General features: G+C 40.3%; 1 protein-coding gene across 4 annotated transcripts in view; it reads right to left on the bottom strand.

The window, feature by feature from the left end:
• Positions 1 to 15,126: 15,126 nt before the first annotated feature.
• The window catches only part of LOC140198865 (interferon-induced GTP-binding protein Mx3-like), a 44,742-nt gene continuing 42,113 nt past the window's right edge, over positions 15,127 to 17,755 (bottom strand). For all 4 annotated transcript variants that reach the window (XM_072260035.1, XM_072260032.1, XM_072260034.1 and 1 more), the window contains 2 exons: positions 17,362 to 17,562; positions 15,127 to 16,897 (listed from right to left, as the gene is read on the bottom strand). In XM_072260035.1, the coding sequence (XP_072116136.1) occupies positions 16,670 to 16,897; positions 17,362 to 17,562 (429 nt within the window). In that variant the 3' untranslated portion in view covers positions 15,127 to 16,669. The remainder of the gene's footprint in view (positions 16,898 to 17,361; positions 17,563 to 17,755) is intronic.

The raw sequence follows: 17,755 nt of genomic DNA on the forward strand, positions 1-17,755 counted from the left end.
GTAGGTCAAATATGACGGCAGAATATATTATTAGTGACAAGACTCTTGGCAGTGTGAAGAATCAAAGGGACCTTGGGGTCCGAGTCCGTAGGACACTCAAAGCTGCTGCGCAGGTTGACTCTGGTTAAGATGGCATATGGTGTATTGGCCTTCATCAATCATGGGATTGAGCTTAAGAACCAAGAGGTAATGTTACAGTTACATAGGACCCTGGTCAGACCCCACTTGGAGTACTGTGCTCAATTCTGGTCACCTCACTACAGGAAGGATGTAGAAACTATAGAAGGGGTGCAGAGGAGATTTACAAGGATGTTGCCTGGATTGGAGAACATGCCTTATGAGAATAGGTTGAGTGAACTTGACCTTTTCTCCTTGGAGCGATGGAGGATGAGAAGTGACCTGATAAGATGATAAGAGGCATTGCTCGAATGGATAGCCAGAGGCTTTTTTCCCAGGGCTGAAATGGCTATCACGAGAGGTACAGTTTTAAGGTGCTTGGAAGGAGGTATAGAGGAGATGTCAGGGGTGAGTTTTTTTTTTTACGCAGAGAGTGGTGAGTGCGTGGAATGGGCTGCCGGCAATGGTGGGGGAGGCAGATACGATAGCGTCTTTTAAGAAACTCCTGGATAGATACATGGAGTTTATAAAAATAGAGAGCTCTGGGTAATCCAAGGTAATTTCTAAAGTAAGTACATGTTCAGCACAGTATTGTGGGCCGAAGGCCTGTATTGTGCTATAGTTTATCTATATTTCTATGAACACACAAGTTATTCGAGTGATGCAAGCTCAGAGCTCTAACGAGGAAAAGTAGTTCTGGATGGAGAATGGCAAGAGGTTAAATAGTGATGGAGTACAGAGGTATGACATTAGTCATTTACCCCTAGGTCCAACTACATTGCTTCTTTATCTGGCACAGCAGATACACTCCATAGGAATGCAAAAGATGATTGACAGATTCCCCCATTGGTGGAGAAATCCAAAGTTCAGGGCACAGATTTGACAAACGTTTGAAAAATGCATGTCATGCCCAAATACAAATCCTGGATCAGTGGAAAAGCGACAACATTTAAGTGCTCCTTCCTCACCTGGTCCATTTTTACACTTTCAAGTGGACTACATTTCTTTACTGGTGTCAAAGATACTCAGATGTACTGGTAATAATGGAAAAGTTGGATGGATGGATGGATGAATGAACAGATGGATGAATGAATGGATGGACAAGTTGTATGGATGGATGGATGGACCAGTTGGATGAATGGATGGACAGACACACGCAAAAAATTCTGACAAAAGACTACTTTCTTAGATGGGGATTGCCATGTCACATTGATTGTGATCAAGGTACACATTTCACTAGACATGTCTGTCAGGCATTATGTCGTCTGATGAACATATAATGATCTTTCCACTGTCCACATCATCCAAAGTCATCAAGACAAGTTGAATGAATGAATGGAACCATCAAACAATTACTGACTAAGTATCTGAGGAATGTGTGCCTTGGCCTATGGCTCATCCTATAGTCTTGTGTAGCATCAAAGCAATTCCAAACAAGAAATTTAAGTCCATTCAAAATAGTAACAGGCATCCAATGTCACTGCCAAGAGCCTTTGATCACAAAGAAGCTGGTATACACATTATGGCAGACAGTTTCATTAACTGTTGTGTATCCAGTCTGCTTCTCAACATGTTTCAGCTGCTTGGAGTGAACCAGCAGAAGAAGAATGCACACTGATTCCTGGTGAATGGGTCCTGCTTAAAAAATGGCAGGAGAAACCACTGGGAGCTTGATGGGAAGGTCCTTATCAAGTGCGGCTAATTACCAACTCAGCAGTGAAAATAGAAGGTAAAAATAATTGGAAACCTGCTAGCCACCTGGTGAGGACAACAAGCACTGTGGTTAACATGCTAGTAACTTCTGACACAGTGCCTGTGCTGCTGGGCTGCAGTGAGCAAATCACTAACAAACCAAAAAACTTCAACTAAGTCAACAACTACTCGATATTATGAAATTTATTTCAATATTATTAGTTGCTATTATATTTTTGCCACTTTTCTCTACACACGAAGTGTTAATTGAGATGACTTTTTTGCGAGTATCACATGAATTTGCTAATGTTGTTTATGCCTCTGGCTGTGAGCTATGTCAATATATACTGCACATTTCAAAATATTCACCAATGCCAAGCATTCCTGCAGATCCAGAATGAACATCTGTCTTCTTTATTAAGCATTCGAGTAATGATGATGTTAACGTTATGCCTTATCATAATTTACATCTTTTTTAGTTGTTTAAGACTGATTATTAATAAAATAGTTCAAACTCGCGTCAGTGCACTTATATGTCTGTCTAATCATGACATAATCCTATGAATACTTTTAAGAATATACTGTATACCCTTCAACACTTCATAACTTTTTGATTATTTTATACTTAATGTAGATACCACAAATTCTTCAGCCTCTGAATTTTCAGAAGTAATGATTCTAAGTGAGCTATTTAGAATCAAACATGGGGACTGTTGGATTAGACTGTCTAATTTTTTTTATTTTCTTTGTATCTTAACAATTACATGCTGGTATTTTATATAACTACTATTATACATGTAACTGTTTAGTATGTTTGCTGGTGACAGCATACGTAAATGCGGTTGTTCAGTGAGTCCCCTTGTAGTTACATTTCTATCATGCTGGAAAACTCTGGAAGCTTGTCTGGTGTTGCATTATTTGAATAGGGGCTATCTGATTAAAGATTAAAGTCTGTCACGAGCCTTGTGGCCCATCAGGCCAGTGCTTATGCCGGTTTCTGTGGCGTGAAGCGACTGAGAGTACGAGACTCCCCCCCGCCCCCCAATAGGATGCCAGTCTATCGCAGCTATCTGATTGGCTGACTCTTGTCTGCAAATTTGAGTGGAATGTTTCTTATCTCTGGACTATAAAAAGAGCTGACCACATGGCAGTTCCTTCTCCCTTTTGCTTCTCTCCTTTCTGCTCCTTTTACTCTGTTTTCAATTTTCTTTGTTTCCTTAACACTTAATAAAACGACCATGAAGCAACAAGTTTTGTGCCTCTTTCCTGACTTCTGAAAGAACCTTCGATTAAAAACATCAGAATACTCCCTCTCGTACTCACATTTCTTGCAATATCTTCAGGTCAGACATTTCTTACAAGAATATTTAAGTAAGTTTCCATATATACATGATTCTGACCTGTTAGACATTATTTTAAAAATGAATCCTTTAGTGAAAGGTTTTATTGGGAAAATTTATAATTTACTATTACAACAGTACAATTATTCTTTACTTAAGATTAAGCAAGATTAGGAAAGAGAGCTTAACATGACCTTGATAACAGAGGATTGGTTGCAAATTTTGAAGTTGGTTAACTCTTCTTTGATTTGTGCCAGTCACTCTTTAATTCAATTTAAAATTGTACATCGTTACTATTTAACAAAGGAGAGACTGTCTAAAATATTTCCTAATGTTGATAGTCAGTGTGATAGATGTAAAACCGAGCCAGCTACACTAACCGCATATGTTTTGGTCGTGTTCTGTATTGAAAGAGTTTTGGAAATCTATTTTCTCTACAATTTCTAAAGCTTTAAAAATTAATTTACAACCTAATAAATTGATAGTTTTGTTCAGTATAATTCCTCAATATATTCATGGTATTTCTATATCAGACCAACATGTAATTGCATTTGTTACATTATTGGCCAGAAGGGCTATTTTATTGAAATGGAAAGATGCCTCTGCTCCCACTTTGATACAATGGTTCTCTCAGGTGATGTTATGTCTTAGTTTGGAGAAAATCAGAAGTCGAACTTTTGATCCTCGATTTGACTTTCTTTTGCCCGTTACTATCATTTGATTTGAGTTAATTAAGATGGTCCCCTTCTGATTCTTGTTTAAATGGATTTGAGTTGGCGGATTGATGTTTTTCTTTTATGGAAGCTTGTATGGCATATAGCTCCAGCGTTGTGCTCCCAATGGGTTTTTTTTGTTTTTTTTTTCTGTTAGTAGGGGTTTTTTGTTTTAGTTAGTAGGGGCTCTTTTTTCCTTTTTTTTCCCAAAAAAAGTAGTTTTAATGTTTTATTTTTTCTTATTATTATTATTGATATATTGTTTAGCTTTGTTAATCAGTTAATTGATAATTTAATTCTTATTGTACATGTTGACATGTTGACTTGATTAATGTATTTTTTGTTGATTTTCATTAATAAGAGGACTACGCGTCTTCATAATCTAAATCTAATTAATAAAAAAGATTTAAAAATAAAATGAAAAACATCAGAATCCAACAAGCCTCAAGAATCCTTATTAGTCCACACTAGTTCAAATCTAGAGAATGACATACATTTGACAAAGAACTTTCAGCTATTCCAATGTGAAGCTGAACTTGCCTCCTGATATTAATAAGATCAAATAAATCAAAAAAATATATAAACAAAGAAATCAACACATGAAAAAGGACTGTGAGCAAATAGTGGGTTAGAGGGGTTAAAGTTCAAAGTTCAAATTACCTTTATTATCAAAGTATGTATGCAGTATACAACCCTGAGATTTGTCTTCCCACAGACAGCTACGAAACAGAGAAAGATTATGGAACCCATTCAAAGAAAAATCAAACACCCAATTCACAAAAAAAGGAATAAATCTTGCCAACGAGTGAAAAACATAGAACATAAAACCTGAAACCACAGAGTAATTGCTGATGCTGTTTATGCCTCCAGACATAAAATATGTTAATAAGAATAATAAGTATGTCAATATGTTAATAAAAATATTGAGAGATTAATTGAAAATAACTTTCCATCATTTACCTGAATTGTTCATGGTCTTCAAGAAATGGCCTTTCTTTCATGATCATATCACCCAGCGATATTGGGACAATAATATCTTTCTGGCCTCTGCACTTAACAACCACGTAACCCTTACTCATCCTCACCACCAATTTCTTCACAATGTCCACCACATTTTTCTCTGTTAACTAGATCAGGTTTAGTTAAAATGCCTTGAGGAATCCAAAATTTCATAACTTTAGGACCATCTCGAGTGGCTTAAAGGCGATTAAAAATATTCTTTTACTGTCTGTATTTACTAAGGAAGCTGGCATGAAATCTATGGAATTGAGGGAATCAAGTAGTGAGACCATGGAAACTGTACAGATTGAAAAGGAGGAGGTGCTTGCTGTCTTGAGGAAAATTAAAGTGGATAAATCCCCGGGACCTGACAGAGTGTTCCCTCGGACCTTGAAGGAGACTAGTATTGAAATTGCGGGGGCCCTGGCAGAAATATTTAAAATGTCGCTGTCTACGGGTAAAGTGCCGGAGGATTGGAGAGTGGCTCATGTTGTTCCGTTGTTTAAAAAAGGATCGAAAAGTAATCCGGGAAATTATAGGCCGGTGAGTTTAACGTCAGTAGTAGGTAAGTTATTGGAGGGAGTACTAAGAGACAGAATCTACAAGCATTTGGATAGACAGGGGCTTATTAGGGAGAGTCAACATGGCTTTGTGCGTGGTAGGTCATGTTTGACCAATCTGTTGGAGTTTTTCGAGGAGGTTACCAGGAAAGTGGATGAAGGGAAGGCAGTGGATATTGTCTACATGGACTTCAGTAAGGCCTTTGACAAGGTCCCGCATGGGAGGTTAGTTAGGAAAATTCAGTCGCTAGGGATACATGGAGAGGTGGTAAATTGGATTAGACATTGGCTCGATGGAAGAAGCCAGAGAGTGGTGGTAGAGAATTGCTTCTCTGAGTGGAGGCCTGTGACTAGTGGTGTGCCACAGGGATCAGTGCTGGGTCCATTGTTATTTGTCATCTATATCAATGATCTGGATGATAATGTGGTAAATTGGATCAGCAAGTTTGCTGATGATACAAAGATTGGAGGTGTAGTAGACAGTGAGGAAGGTTTTCAGAGCCTGCAGAGGGACTTGGACCAGCTGGAAAAATAGGCTGAAAAATGGCAGATGGAGTTTAATACTGACAAGTGTGAGGTATTGCACGTTGGAAGGACAAACCAAGGTAGAACATACAGGGTTAATGCTAAGGCACTGAGGAGTGCAGTGGAACAGAGGGATCTGGGAATACAGATACAAAATTCCCTGAAAGTGTCGTCACAGGTAGATAGGGTCGTAAAGAGAGCTTTTGGTACATTGGCCTTTATTAATCGAAGTATTGAGTATAAGAGCTTGAATGTTATGACGAGGTTGTATAAGGCATTGATGAGGCCGAATCTGGAGTATTGTGTTCAGTTTTGGTCACCAAATTACAGGAAGGATATAAATAAGGTTGAAAGAGTGCAGAGAAGGTTTACAAGGATGTTGCCGGGACTTGAGAAACTCAGTTACAGAGAAAGGTTGAATAGGTTAGGACTTTATTCCCTGGAGCGTAGAAGAATGAGGGGAGATTTGATAGAGGTATATAAAATTATGATGGGTATAGATAGAGTGAATGCAAGCAGGCTTTTTCCACTGAGGCAAGGGGAGAAAAAAACCAGAGGACATGAGTTAAGGGTGAGGGGGGAAAAGTTTAAAGGGAACATTAGTGGGGGCTTCTTCACACAGAGAGTGGTGGGAGTATGGAATGAGCTGCCAGACGAGGTGGTAAATGCGGGTTCTTTTTTAACATTTAAGAATAAATTGGACAGATACATGGATGGGAGGTGTATGGAGGGATATGGTCCGTGTGCAGGTCAGTGGGACTAGGCAGAAAATGGTTCGGCACAGCCAAGAAGGGCCAAAGGGCCTGTTTCTGTGCTGTAGTTTCTATGGTTCTATGGTTCTATAAATGTGATACAGTTTCCACAAAAAATCTGGGGGTAATTTTCCCTATAAGTTGTTAATTCAAAGCATCAGATAGAAATCAGGCCCCATTACCTGCTCTCTATTATTAATTGGCTATCAAGGTCAGGTCAAGGATAATGGTGAATTCAATTTCAAAACTGATTAATTCATTACTGATTCCCATTCCTTGCCTGGTAACACTGTCCTGGCTGCAAACAGTTATAAATTACATTAATAAGAATATTTTTAGTATTTAGAGACAATAATCAGTCACTTTAACTTTTAAACTAACTAGCAAATAAACTTGTAAAGGAAACAAGTGAAAACAAATGAAGACAGAATTTGTGTTGCCCTGCATTGACAGCAAAAACCAGGGGAATGGTTGTTCATTCCAGCATGATCCCTGGTGTCATTATCTGCAGGGACACCGACTCCCATTTCTTCAGTATGCCTTAGCCCACTCCAGGGCCAGTCTCAGAGCAAAGACTTACAGAATGCCTTTGACGAGCAGCAAGGCCCAGTGATGACAGTCAAAGGTGACTGCACTGACTTTTTGTTAAAGTTGCCATTCACTGTGACTAACATTCCAGTGATTAATATTTGAAAATCCACACATTAAAAATTTAAAAAAAAACACTGAAACTACTTGGTACGCTCACCGAGTTGGTTGTTCCTATTCATTTAAATGGAACTGCCACACTAAAGCCAGATTTACATTGGCTGAGGGACATCGGGCAGGTTGCTGGCAAACCAGATGGAATTTCCATTAAATGAGATGACAGCAACCTACTGGGGTGGGGGCCATTGATTTAGGCACAGTCCAATGCTGGAAACACTCCCTAGTCTATCAACAGGCTCGTCACTTCCTACCAACCAGTGCATTGCTTCATGAAGTCTCATAGTATCGTTGAAGAGGCCCACCACTCTGACCAATCCCTTTTCTCTCTTCTACCTGCTGGGTGAAGAAGCAGGAGCTAGAATGCCCAACTTACGAGAATATGCTAATTGTTAGAGGCGACATGTTTTGATACACTTCTAGAAATATTTATATTTGTATTTGGTTAGTATCTTTAGTTTGAACTGAATGATTTCGGATGAGTGAGAGATCAAAAATTACAAGAAAGCAGCGCAACCAAACTCTTTATACAAGCTGTTTAATATTTAGTATTTGATTACCAATTAATACTCTGAAGTTCACTAGTCCTGAGTTACTTTGAGAGCAGTAGAAGTTCAATATTGGTATATGTTGCATTGTATTCTCTTTGTTGGTGTGATCCTCCAGGCTAGTTTTAATATCGAAAAAGGTTGGAGAATTTTGCAAACTACTTCCCTCATGCTGCTCTAGGCCTTTTCAGCTCTCCTAGATAACAACAAGAAGTATGTAAGTGAAGAAAACGTGTATATGATGTGAGGTGTAAGGCACTGTAGTTGTGGGGGACTAGCGAGATGAATCAGAGGATATTTTTCCTATTCTTCATTGTTCATGGGATACGTTTGGAGCAGAAAAGCTCATGGTGCTTTCATTTTTTTTTCCAAATTACTTAACCGTTAAGGATCTAGTGTTTTCCCAGTGTATATGATGAATAAACTCTTCTTGGGCTTTATCTGTACCCGGCTGGACACCCAAGAAGAGCTTATTTGTGCTTAACAGTATTTTTTCTTAGAGAACAATTAGCTTTACTCTAGAGTGGACATTAGTCACGGAGAGCCAATCAAGTTGGGAATTGCTTACCAGAAGACGCATTTGATGGAAAGACTCATATATCAAAAAGACTTACATCAGAGCTCCAAACTGTATTTTTCCTGACCTCTTATTAATGGTTTGTCATTGGCTGAAGATGTGAATTTGCCATGTTTCAGAAGATAGGTAAAAATGTAACTTTGAAAAACAAGTATCTGGTTCTCACAATACTGTTGGCAATCTTTTTAAACTAATCTTTATAGTGCATGATATGTTAAACCCCAACTTATAATGCATCTTAAATTTACAGTCTGTCTTACACAGCAATGCTTTGGAACATACCTTTGAGAATTTCATCTTTGACCTGACCTACACTGCTGAGTTTCTTTGAATAATCCCTGTAGCTGATTTCCCCCTTCCAAATACTCTCCTTTATAATTCTTTTTTTGCTTCAGTTCCAATGGGCATCTGGTTACAATTCCCGTCACAGACATCCCACCTCTCCCGGAAGATCCGGGAGCCTCCTGCATATCGATAGTGGCTCCCTGACGCCCGGAAATGATATACAATATCCCGGAAATAGATTTTTTTGAGCGGGAGAGGGAGAGCGAGCACCTCTCTTCGTGCTAAGAGTGGTCCCCAACCACCAGGCCGTGAGGAAACAGTATGATTTGGCAATATGAAACGATATGAGTCAGCTGCACCTTTCCTCATTCCCTGTCACGCTCACTGTTGAGCTGTTACGCACGCGAGGTCATTAACCGCGCGTCATCCGTGTCAGCGCGGGAAGGAGATCAACTCCTCGAGCTTGTAAATGGCGGCGGGCTGAAAAGTTTGTTTTACATAACATCTCTGCCGGCATTCCGGATCAAAGTCAAGGCTAAATATCCTGAGATAGCCACGAAAGCACTGAAAACGTTGCTTCCATTTCCAACATTATATTGCTGTGAAGCGGAGTTTTCTGCAATGAATGCAACGAAAACTAAATTGCGGAATAGACTGGACATAAGGACCCCCCTTCGAGTATCGCTGTCTCCCATCACCCCTCGATGGGACCATCTTATTGCAGGAAAACAAGCCCAGGGCTCGCACTGATTCAGCGATATTGGTGTGTTGCAATGATTTTATATGTTCATACGGAAAAGTATGCGCTGTGTGTTTAATATCCAAACGTTACTTAAAATGTTATGATTGGTCTGTCTGTAACTTGTTTTACGGCGGTTGGCATCCAGCTTAATGGTGCATTACCGCCAATAATGTTATGATGCTATTGACTTATCACCTACATTCCGGTCGTGATTAACATCCCCACCCCCCTGGTCGGCCGGTCCGCAAGAATATTGTCAATATTAAACCGGTCTGCGGTGCAAAAAAATATTGGGGACCTCTGCTAAGTAGACCTATCAGTTTTCTGTGTGGGCGAGCTTTACAGTCGACCTCAAAAGTAATGACAGTGTTGCTCGTTGCACTGTTTGCAACAATGACTTTTCTATTGCCCATGGTGGGTTAAAATGTAAAAGACATGTTGAGGTGAGTTTAACAGGTGTCATTACAGCATAGCTAACGTTATTTAAACTAGCTGGCTAGCTGCTAAGGAGCTACGCTATTGATGTCCTACGTGATGAGGCCAAACTCCCTGTAGACTTGCTTAAAGTTGTAATAGAATAAACATGATAATATAATATAAGTACATATTTTAATGTCACATTTGCTGCATATACCCAACTTGGTTTACAGATCAGACAAAATCACTAAACAAAGTATTACATACACCCTTGGAGGTCGACGGGTGGGGGGGGAGGTATGGTGTTGCGGGGAGGGGGGTGAGGGTGGTACCTCCCTGAAATGAGTTTTTGCAGGGTGGTACGTCTGCTGTCACTGGGAAAACACTGCCAGATATCAATTAGGGCCAAAACCTGGTCAGGGACAAATGTTCAAACCTCTCCAGTGCTGCTGATGAATTTTAAATTCAAGTCTAGAATCAAAATGGGCATTAATAATTGTGACCATCAAACTATTGAATCTTTACTGTTTTGGAAAGGAAATCAACTATCCTTTCTCAGACTGTTGTCTGTGTGACTCCAGATACACCAAACTGTTTGACCCTTAACAGAAAATGCCTGATAAACGAAAAATGAAAATGCCTGATAAAATGCCATGGTTGCCATTGAGGTCTACATTCCCAGAACAAATAAAGAAATGTCACTAAGCTTGATTGACAGAGATATAGGCCAATCAGGTCTACTCTGGCTGGTCGCAGTGTTCTGATTAAACGAGGCCTTTCTAAACTTATCTGCAACTCATCCGATAATTGAAACATATAACTTGGATACTTATTATATGAAGAAAAGAAGGTAAAGATTAGCTTTTATTTGTCACTTGTACATTGGAATATTCAGTGAAATGTGTAATTTGTGTCAACGGCAAACAGTGCAATAATGTGATGAGGGCAGCCCACAAGTTTCACCATGCTCCCAGCTACAGCATAGCAGGGCCATAGCTTACTAACCCTAAACTACACATCTTTGGAATGTGGAAGGAAACCCATACGTTCACGAGTAGAATGTACAGACAGTGGCAAGAACTGAATCCCAGTTGTGATCGCTAGAGCTGTGAGGTGCTACGCTAACTGCTTTGCTATGCTACAGTTATTTCCAGCAGTTACCTTAAAAATAACTTCCTATTTAATAACATTTTTAATTGACACTATTAGTACTGCCAGGGAATAGCAGATAGAAGGACTTGCCCCTTGAGTGCAATGACAGCAGCTTAGGCAATTGAGTTAGTTCAATAAAGAAATGTAATTCTGTATATGATTGCTCTCAAATGTTTATTAGGGGGACAATTGCCTGGAACACAGGAAGAAGAAACTTGTTTTGGATAGCAGGGCCAACACTGCAGGTGCTGTTTGTTGGGTAAAGCACACAAGGTGCTGATGGAATATTGCTGACTTACAGTAACTACACAGGACACATTTCTCCCTTAGGGACATTTAAGGAATCAAATTATACCCTACTAGACTCCATTTTTGATTAGAATCATCATCATCTGGCTACATACCTTCATTTATTTCTTTTTTTCCGGCAAGATGTCCACCTACTTCTTAACCTTTTTTCAACTGGCTGCTGTGATGGCCTTCTCTAACAACTGATCAATACATCTGATCCCCTCCTGAGTGTCAAAAACACACCTGACATTCCCACCTTCTTAATTTTTCCCATTTTAGAAGATACTTCAAAGACCTATGTGAACATATTTAAAATTTTGGACAACCAAATATGAGAACACATTTCTTAAATATGAGGTTCAGGAAGTGATCTGGAGCCCATTGGTGGAAAGAGAAGTGGAAACGGAACAGTTGTGCCTTCACAAGGGAACTAGAGAGGCGCACGAGAGAGATCAATTTGCAGGGTTGTGAGGAAAGGTGGGGATAAAGGAGATTGGGATAGATTAGGATTCAGCACAGACAACAGAAGAATATGCCATAAAATGGAAGGAGATACTTTTGAGGTAACTGCAAGAAATAATGGAAGATTATATGATGCACAAGTAACCTATGTGGTTACATTGCTAGGCATGCAATTATAAGTGCTTCGTGATTGGGCTTGTCAGCCGTGGTTGGCAGCTCATCTAAGAGAAGAAAAACGGATCTCAAACCTCCGCTGCCTTGCAGCTATACCAACTCATGGGGAAGGGTTTGGGAGTTAACCCAGAGGGAAAAGTCTGGAGCTGGAGTCCCAAGGGCAGCCCTTCGTTGAGTTCAACGCAGACTGGCAACTCCTACAACACTGCTGGTACCGAACTATATCAGTCTCTGCTGTTCCTTTGGATTCATCAGATGTGTGGAGAGGGGGAGCTTGCTACATGGACAACAGCTTGCTCTCCATATCATACTGCCCTGACTCTGCTTATCTAGACAGCTAGGAAGCAACGTCCATACTCGACCCTGACCAGCGGAGGACTCGTCATCGATTTTATGATTGTAATGAGTACTTGGAACAATTCATCAGCATGAACAATTCCCGTAGGTAAGTTTGAAAGTCGGTATGGGAACGCATCAGCTGTATTGAGCTAGTGAAAACAGAATTTTGCATCAGTCTTCACCGTGGAAGACACCAGCAGTATGATGGAAGTTACTAGAGTTAAGGTGATTGGGAAACTGGAAAAAGTCTGAAGGTAGATGAGTCACCTGGACCAGATCGTGTACACATCAGGATTCTGAAAGAGGTGGCTGAAGAGGCATTAGCAATGATCTTTAAAGAATCACTAGATTCTGGAATGGTTCCAGAAGACTGGAAAATTACAAGTGTCACTCCACCCTTCAGGAAGGGAGAGAGGCAGAAGAAAAGGAAATTATAAGCCATTTAGCCTAACTTCAGTGGTTGGGAAGATGTTGGAGTTAATTGTTAAGGATATGGTTTCAGGGAATTTGGAGGCACATGATAAAATGGGCCACAGTCATCATGGTTTCCCATTTACCCGTCTCCTGCAATCTAGGGGTGACTACCTCCCTGTAGCTCCTGTTTATCACCTCCTCATTCTCCCATATGAGTCGAAGGTCATCAAGCTGCATCTCCATTTTCTTAATACATTCTCTCAGGAGCTGAAACTCAGTGCATCTGGTGCAAATGTGTTTATATGGGCGACAGGAGGTCTCACGGACTTCCCAGATCCCTCACACAGCCCCTGGAACCATTCTCACTACTCTACTATGGCCTCACAGATGAGGAGTGAACAAATAAGTACAGAGAGAGAGAGAGAGAGAGAGAGAGTAATTTACAAGACAATGTACCTCACCCAAACCTGATCTCGCCTGATGAACCAAAGCCATACTGACACATTCCAAATGAGTGATCGCTCCACTTGCATGTGAATCATCTTTATTGGCCCCTTCTAATGGATCCTTCTTGCTGATTGGTCACTCCTCAAATCAGAGAAACTGCCGTGAAACTCTGCCTTTAAAGTCTTGATTGCCCTCCTGATTAAAAGGTAGCTCTTTTTATGCACCCCTGATGTGGATTGTCCAACTCAGAGAAAACTGGGCGGAAGCTCTGCTTTTAGACCCAGAATACATCAGACACACCTTGTTTAAAACCAACCATAGTTTAGCCCACAGGGAAGAAGGGAGTTATTGCTAAATTCTGCCTACAACTGGTGAGACCCAGGAAAAGCAGTTAAAATCCAACTAGGACATCAGGCATGACCCAAAGACACATGGAGGCAACTTCAAACGGATTTTGCAGGGCCATTAACCTGGTTTACCAGTAAACGGTATTGCTTGGTAAATGTTGATTTCTTCACCAGGTGTGTGGAAGCATTGCCATGTTGGAATTGCTCTGTTGAGACAGTATCCTGTATAGTAGCTGAGGCATAATGCCCCAGGTGGGCAGTACCAGCCAGCCTTGATTTGGATCAGGGAAAGCACTTTACTGGAAAAGTGATCGAGAAGGCTTGTTCTTTGTTAGGGGCCAAGTGTAAGTTTTACATTCCATGCCTACCTCAGAGTTCTGGCATGTTTGAGAGAATGAATCACACCCTAAAAGAGACCCTAGCAAAGGTATAACCTTTTTAAACAGGTCATACCTTCTCCCGAAGAGATCCAGTAAGCACATCAGAAACCCTGCCCCCTGCACCAACTCCTCAGCCACACATTCATCTGCCAATTCATTCTATTCCTACCCTAAGTGGCATGTGGTGCAAGCAGCAATTCAGAGATTACTACCCTGTTGGTCCTGCTTTACAGTTTTCTATATCCTCTCTTCAGGACCTCCTCCCATTTCCTACCTATGTCATTAGTACCAATATGTACCACGACTTCTGGTCACTCCCCCCACCCCCCTTAGAATGCTATGGGCCTCATCTGAAACATCCCTGACCCTGGGAGGCAAAGTACCCTCAAGTGTCTTTTTCACATTCATTGAATGTTGCCTGGACTAGAACATAAGAAATACAAGCCTATCCAGCCTGTTCTTCCATTCAATAAGATCATGGCTGATCTGGCCATGGACTCATCTCCACCTACCTGCCTTTTCCCCATTGCCCTTAATTCCCCTACTATGCAAAAATCTATCCAACCTTGTCTTAAATATATTTACTGAAAATTGGAGAGCATCCCTTATGAGAATAGGTTGAGTGAGTTAGGGCTTTTTTCTTTGGAATGAAGGCGGATGAGAGGTGACTTGAGAAATTTGTACAATAAAGAGGCATAGATCCAGTGAACAACCAGAGATTTTTTTCCTCGGATGGGAACAACTAATATGAGGGGGCATAATTTAAGGTGATTGGAGGGAAGTATAAGGGGGATGTCAGAGGTAAGCTGTTTTACACAGAGTTGTGAGTGCATGGAATGCCCTGCCGGGGTGATGGTCAAAGCAGATACATTTAAGGATATTTAAGAGACTCTTATATAGGCACATGGAAGACAGATACATGCAGAGCTATATTGGAGAGAAGGATTAGATTGCTCTTGGAGCAGGCTAAAAGGTTGGCACAATATTGTGGGCTGAGTGGCCTGTACTATGCTATATTGTTCTAATTGTGACTGGCACAGGTAACACAACTCAGTGACCACTTTTTGCATTAGAACACCTGAGATTTCTCCATATGGGCCAGGTGAAAAAATTGTCCCCCAAATAACTTGACAAGGATAGCCTATCAGTTGGTGCTTTCATCTCTCCAATTTCTTTCACCCTCTCCTACCTCCCCTTTCATCCTGCTTCAAGGGCAGGCCATGATCTTACTCTTCCCAAGACCACAGGCAGTATGATCACCAGTGCGACATTCAAGACAGACTTAAATTGCGCAGTAAGCAACTATCTCAAAGTACAAACTGGCCACATTACGATGTAGAATGGATGCTATTTAAATGCAACTTTTGAAAGGTTCTGGCTATACTACATATTAATAGCCATGTTTATCACAGAATGAGTCATGTGTACAGTCTCACCATATCATGAAAGATTCATCTACTAAGCATAGGTCAAAAAATCTTCATGCTGGTTCAGGAGGCAGACGTTTGTAGGGTAATAACTGTTTCTGAATCTGCTGATGTTGAATCCTATGTGGAAGCAAAGACTTGGCCAGTTACAGAAATTTAAGGTTGGAGATAGTGAGATTTTTTTTCCTCTTTTAAAACTACACTGCAAATGTTCTTTAGCACCATCTTCTATTAGATAAATGTTGTACCAGGTGGGTACTTTATAAGTCAGTGGATGAACAATACATCTTTGGTCATCAAATCTGTGCAAGTTCACCAGTCCCCTGTGGTACTCTTTGTCCATGTTTAACTGAACGTGCAGAAGTGAGTGCTGCAAGTGACCTCTATCTCACACACATTTATTATGTATTGCATTGTACTGCTGCCGCAAAGTTAACAAATTTCACGACATATGTCGGTGATATTAATCCTGATTCTAACAGTTTACATTGGTGATGAAAGACATTTTGACACCCTTGAACAGACCTTAAAAAGAAACAGCACAACCCCAATGTACATTGATTTCTTTTGATCTTGAAGATCCAAGGATTTATCAATTTATCACTGAACATACAAAAATTACCAATTATGAAACTGAAGTTTGTTCGGTTATAACTTAGCAAAAATGTAAAGCGCTTTGTGCAACATTGAATTACAGTCTAAAGAAGTAGCTTACCGACCCATCGGGAGGGACCACACTACAGTAAATCTAATAGTGCAATGAAGAAAACAAGTCAAGCACTAATTCCCACTCTCCTTCTATATATCCTTTTGAACATAACTGATAATTATCTATTTGCTTTAAGTTCAGTCTTTACCTCAATGCAACATCTGAAATATTATACAGAATGTAAATACTTGGAATACTCTGTGATATTACATCTGGTGTATTAAAGATAATTAAAAGTTTCTAGGCAGCTTAAACTAGTTTATATATTGAGCAGCTCAATATGCAGTTAATGGAAATTCAATCTATGACTTCCTGGGTCAGCTAACTTCAGTCAGAACAGGGAAGAGGAAATTATCCAGAAGGAAGACCAGGTGTATTGAAATTGGGCGAGGAAGATCCTTAAGTTCTTCTAATTTAAGTGAATAGGTTGACAATATTTACAGTTACACAGGATTGTAACATGGTGTGACTTTTGACTTCAGGACCAAACAGAATGAAGAAATTAGCAAATGAAATATGTATGCATTTTCGTGGTACTGACTGCATTCAAATTATTTAACCAAATTCAAGCAATATCTTCTGGGCTTTTCTCAATCGCTCTATTCTGCATTTAAGGTCGTCTCTCTTTCTCTGTACATCTTGATCTTCCATCAGATATTCATTGATGTGATCCCTCTCTTGGATGAGCTGTAGCATTGCCATCCGTACCTTATTCGCCATTTCATTTAAAATGTAGCAACGTATGACCATGGGAACCTGGTCAGCCAGTCGATTAGAGGCAATCTAGGGAGTTGAGAATAAAAATAATGGAAAAATGAAAATGAAGCAAAACTTCCCTGTGCACTCTTACAGATTAGCGAGTCCTAAATTCAGAGCTAAAGTTTTCAAGAATGAGTTTTCCTACAAAGGGGCTAATATAATCTGGAGCTTCCTTTTGCGGATGGCATTGATAGTTCTTTATAAAGGATGGTGTTAGGGCATGTGGGTCAGAGGTGAGTAGGAGACCACAAGCTGCAGTTGGAACAGAGTTGGGAGTCTCTTCCTATGTTCCTGTGAATCTGCTGTTAACCTCTAAGCAGATCAATGCAAGAAAATTCAACTCACTGTGTAGAATGCAACTGTTTCCTCATGTCACAGCAAACTCTTTCAACAATGTATTACTGCGAGCAAGGAGGAAATAGCCCACCAGTAGCTAGAACATACTGAACAGTTACAAATGTGCTTCATTATTATTACGATATGTTTACCTTGTAATATGTTTCTAAATGAAATGACATTTCTTTGAGGCTGATATTTCCATGGTTCCATAGTTGGTTGCCTTTCAATTTACTCAGGCCTTCGCTATAGAGACTATCCTGACAGTACACCGTGCTCTCGACCTTAAACTGGGCATGCAGAAACTTCTCTGCTTCATGTTCTTGCTCATAGCTGAGAGTTGCAATTTTGACCTGTACGTAAAGACAAAAATAGCAGAAATAGTCAGCTCAAGGCCCACTTTCCAGCGGGAAAATTTAGTGTCTAAAACAGTTTTATGCTCTACGAAACTGGAAAACCACCATCAACACAATACATCACAGTTACCTTTCCAGCCCACTCCAACAGCTCCTCCCCATTCCCACCATCTCTATCACCAAGAGGAAC

The sequence above is a fragment of the Mobula birostris genome, chromosome 6 (assembly GCF_030028105.1).
Source record: "Mobula birostris isolate sMobBir1 chromosome 6, sMobBir1.hap1, whole genome shotgun sequence".
NCBI classification, from domain to species: Eukaryota; Metazoa; Chordata; class Chondrichthyes; order Myliobatiformes; family Myliobatidae; genus Mobula; species Mobula birostris.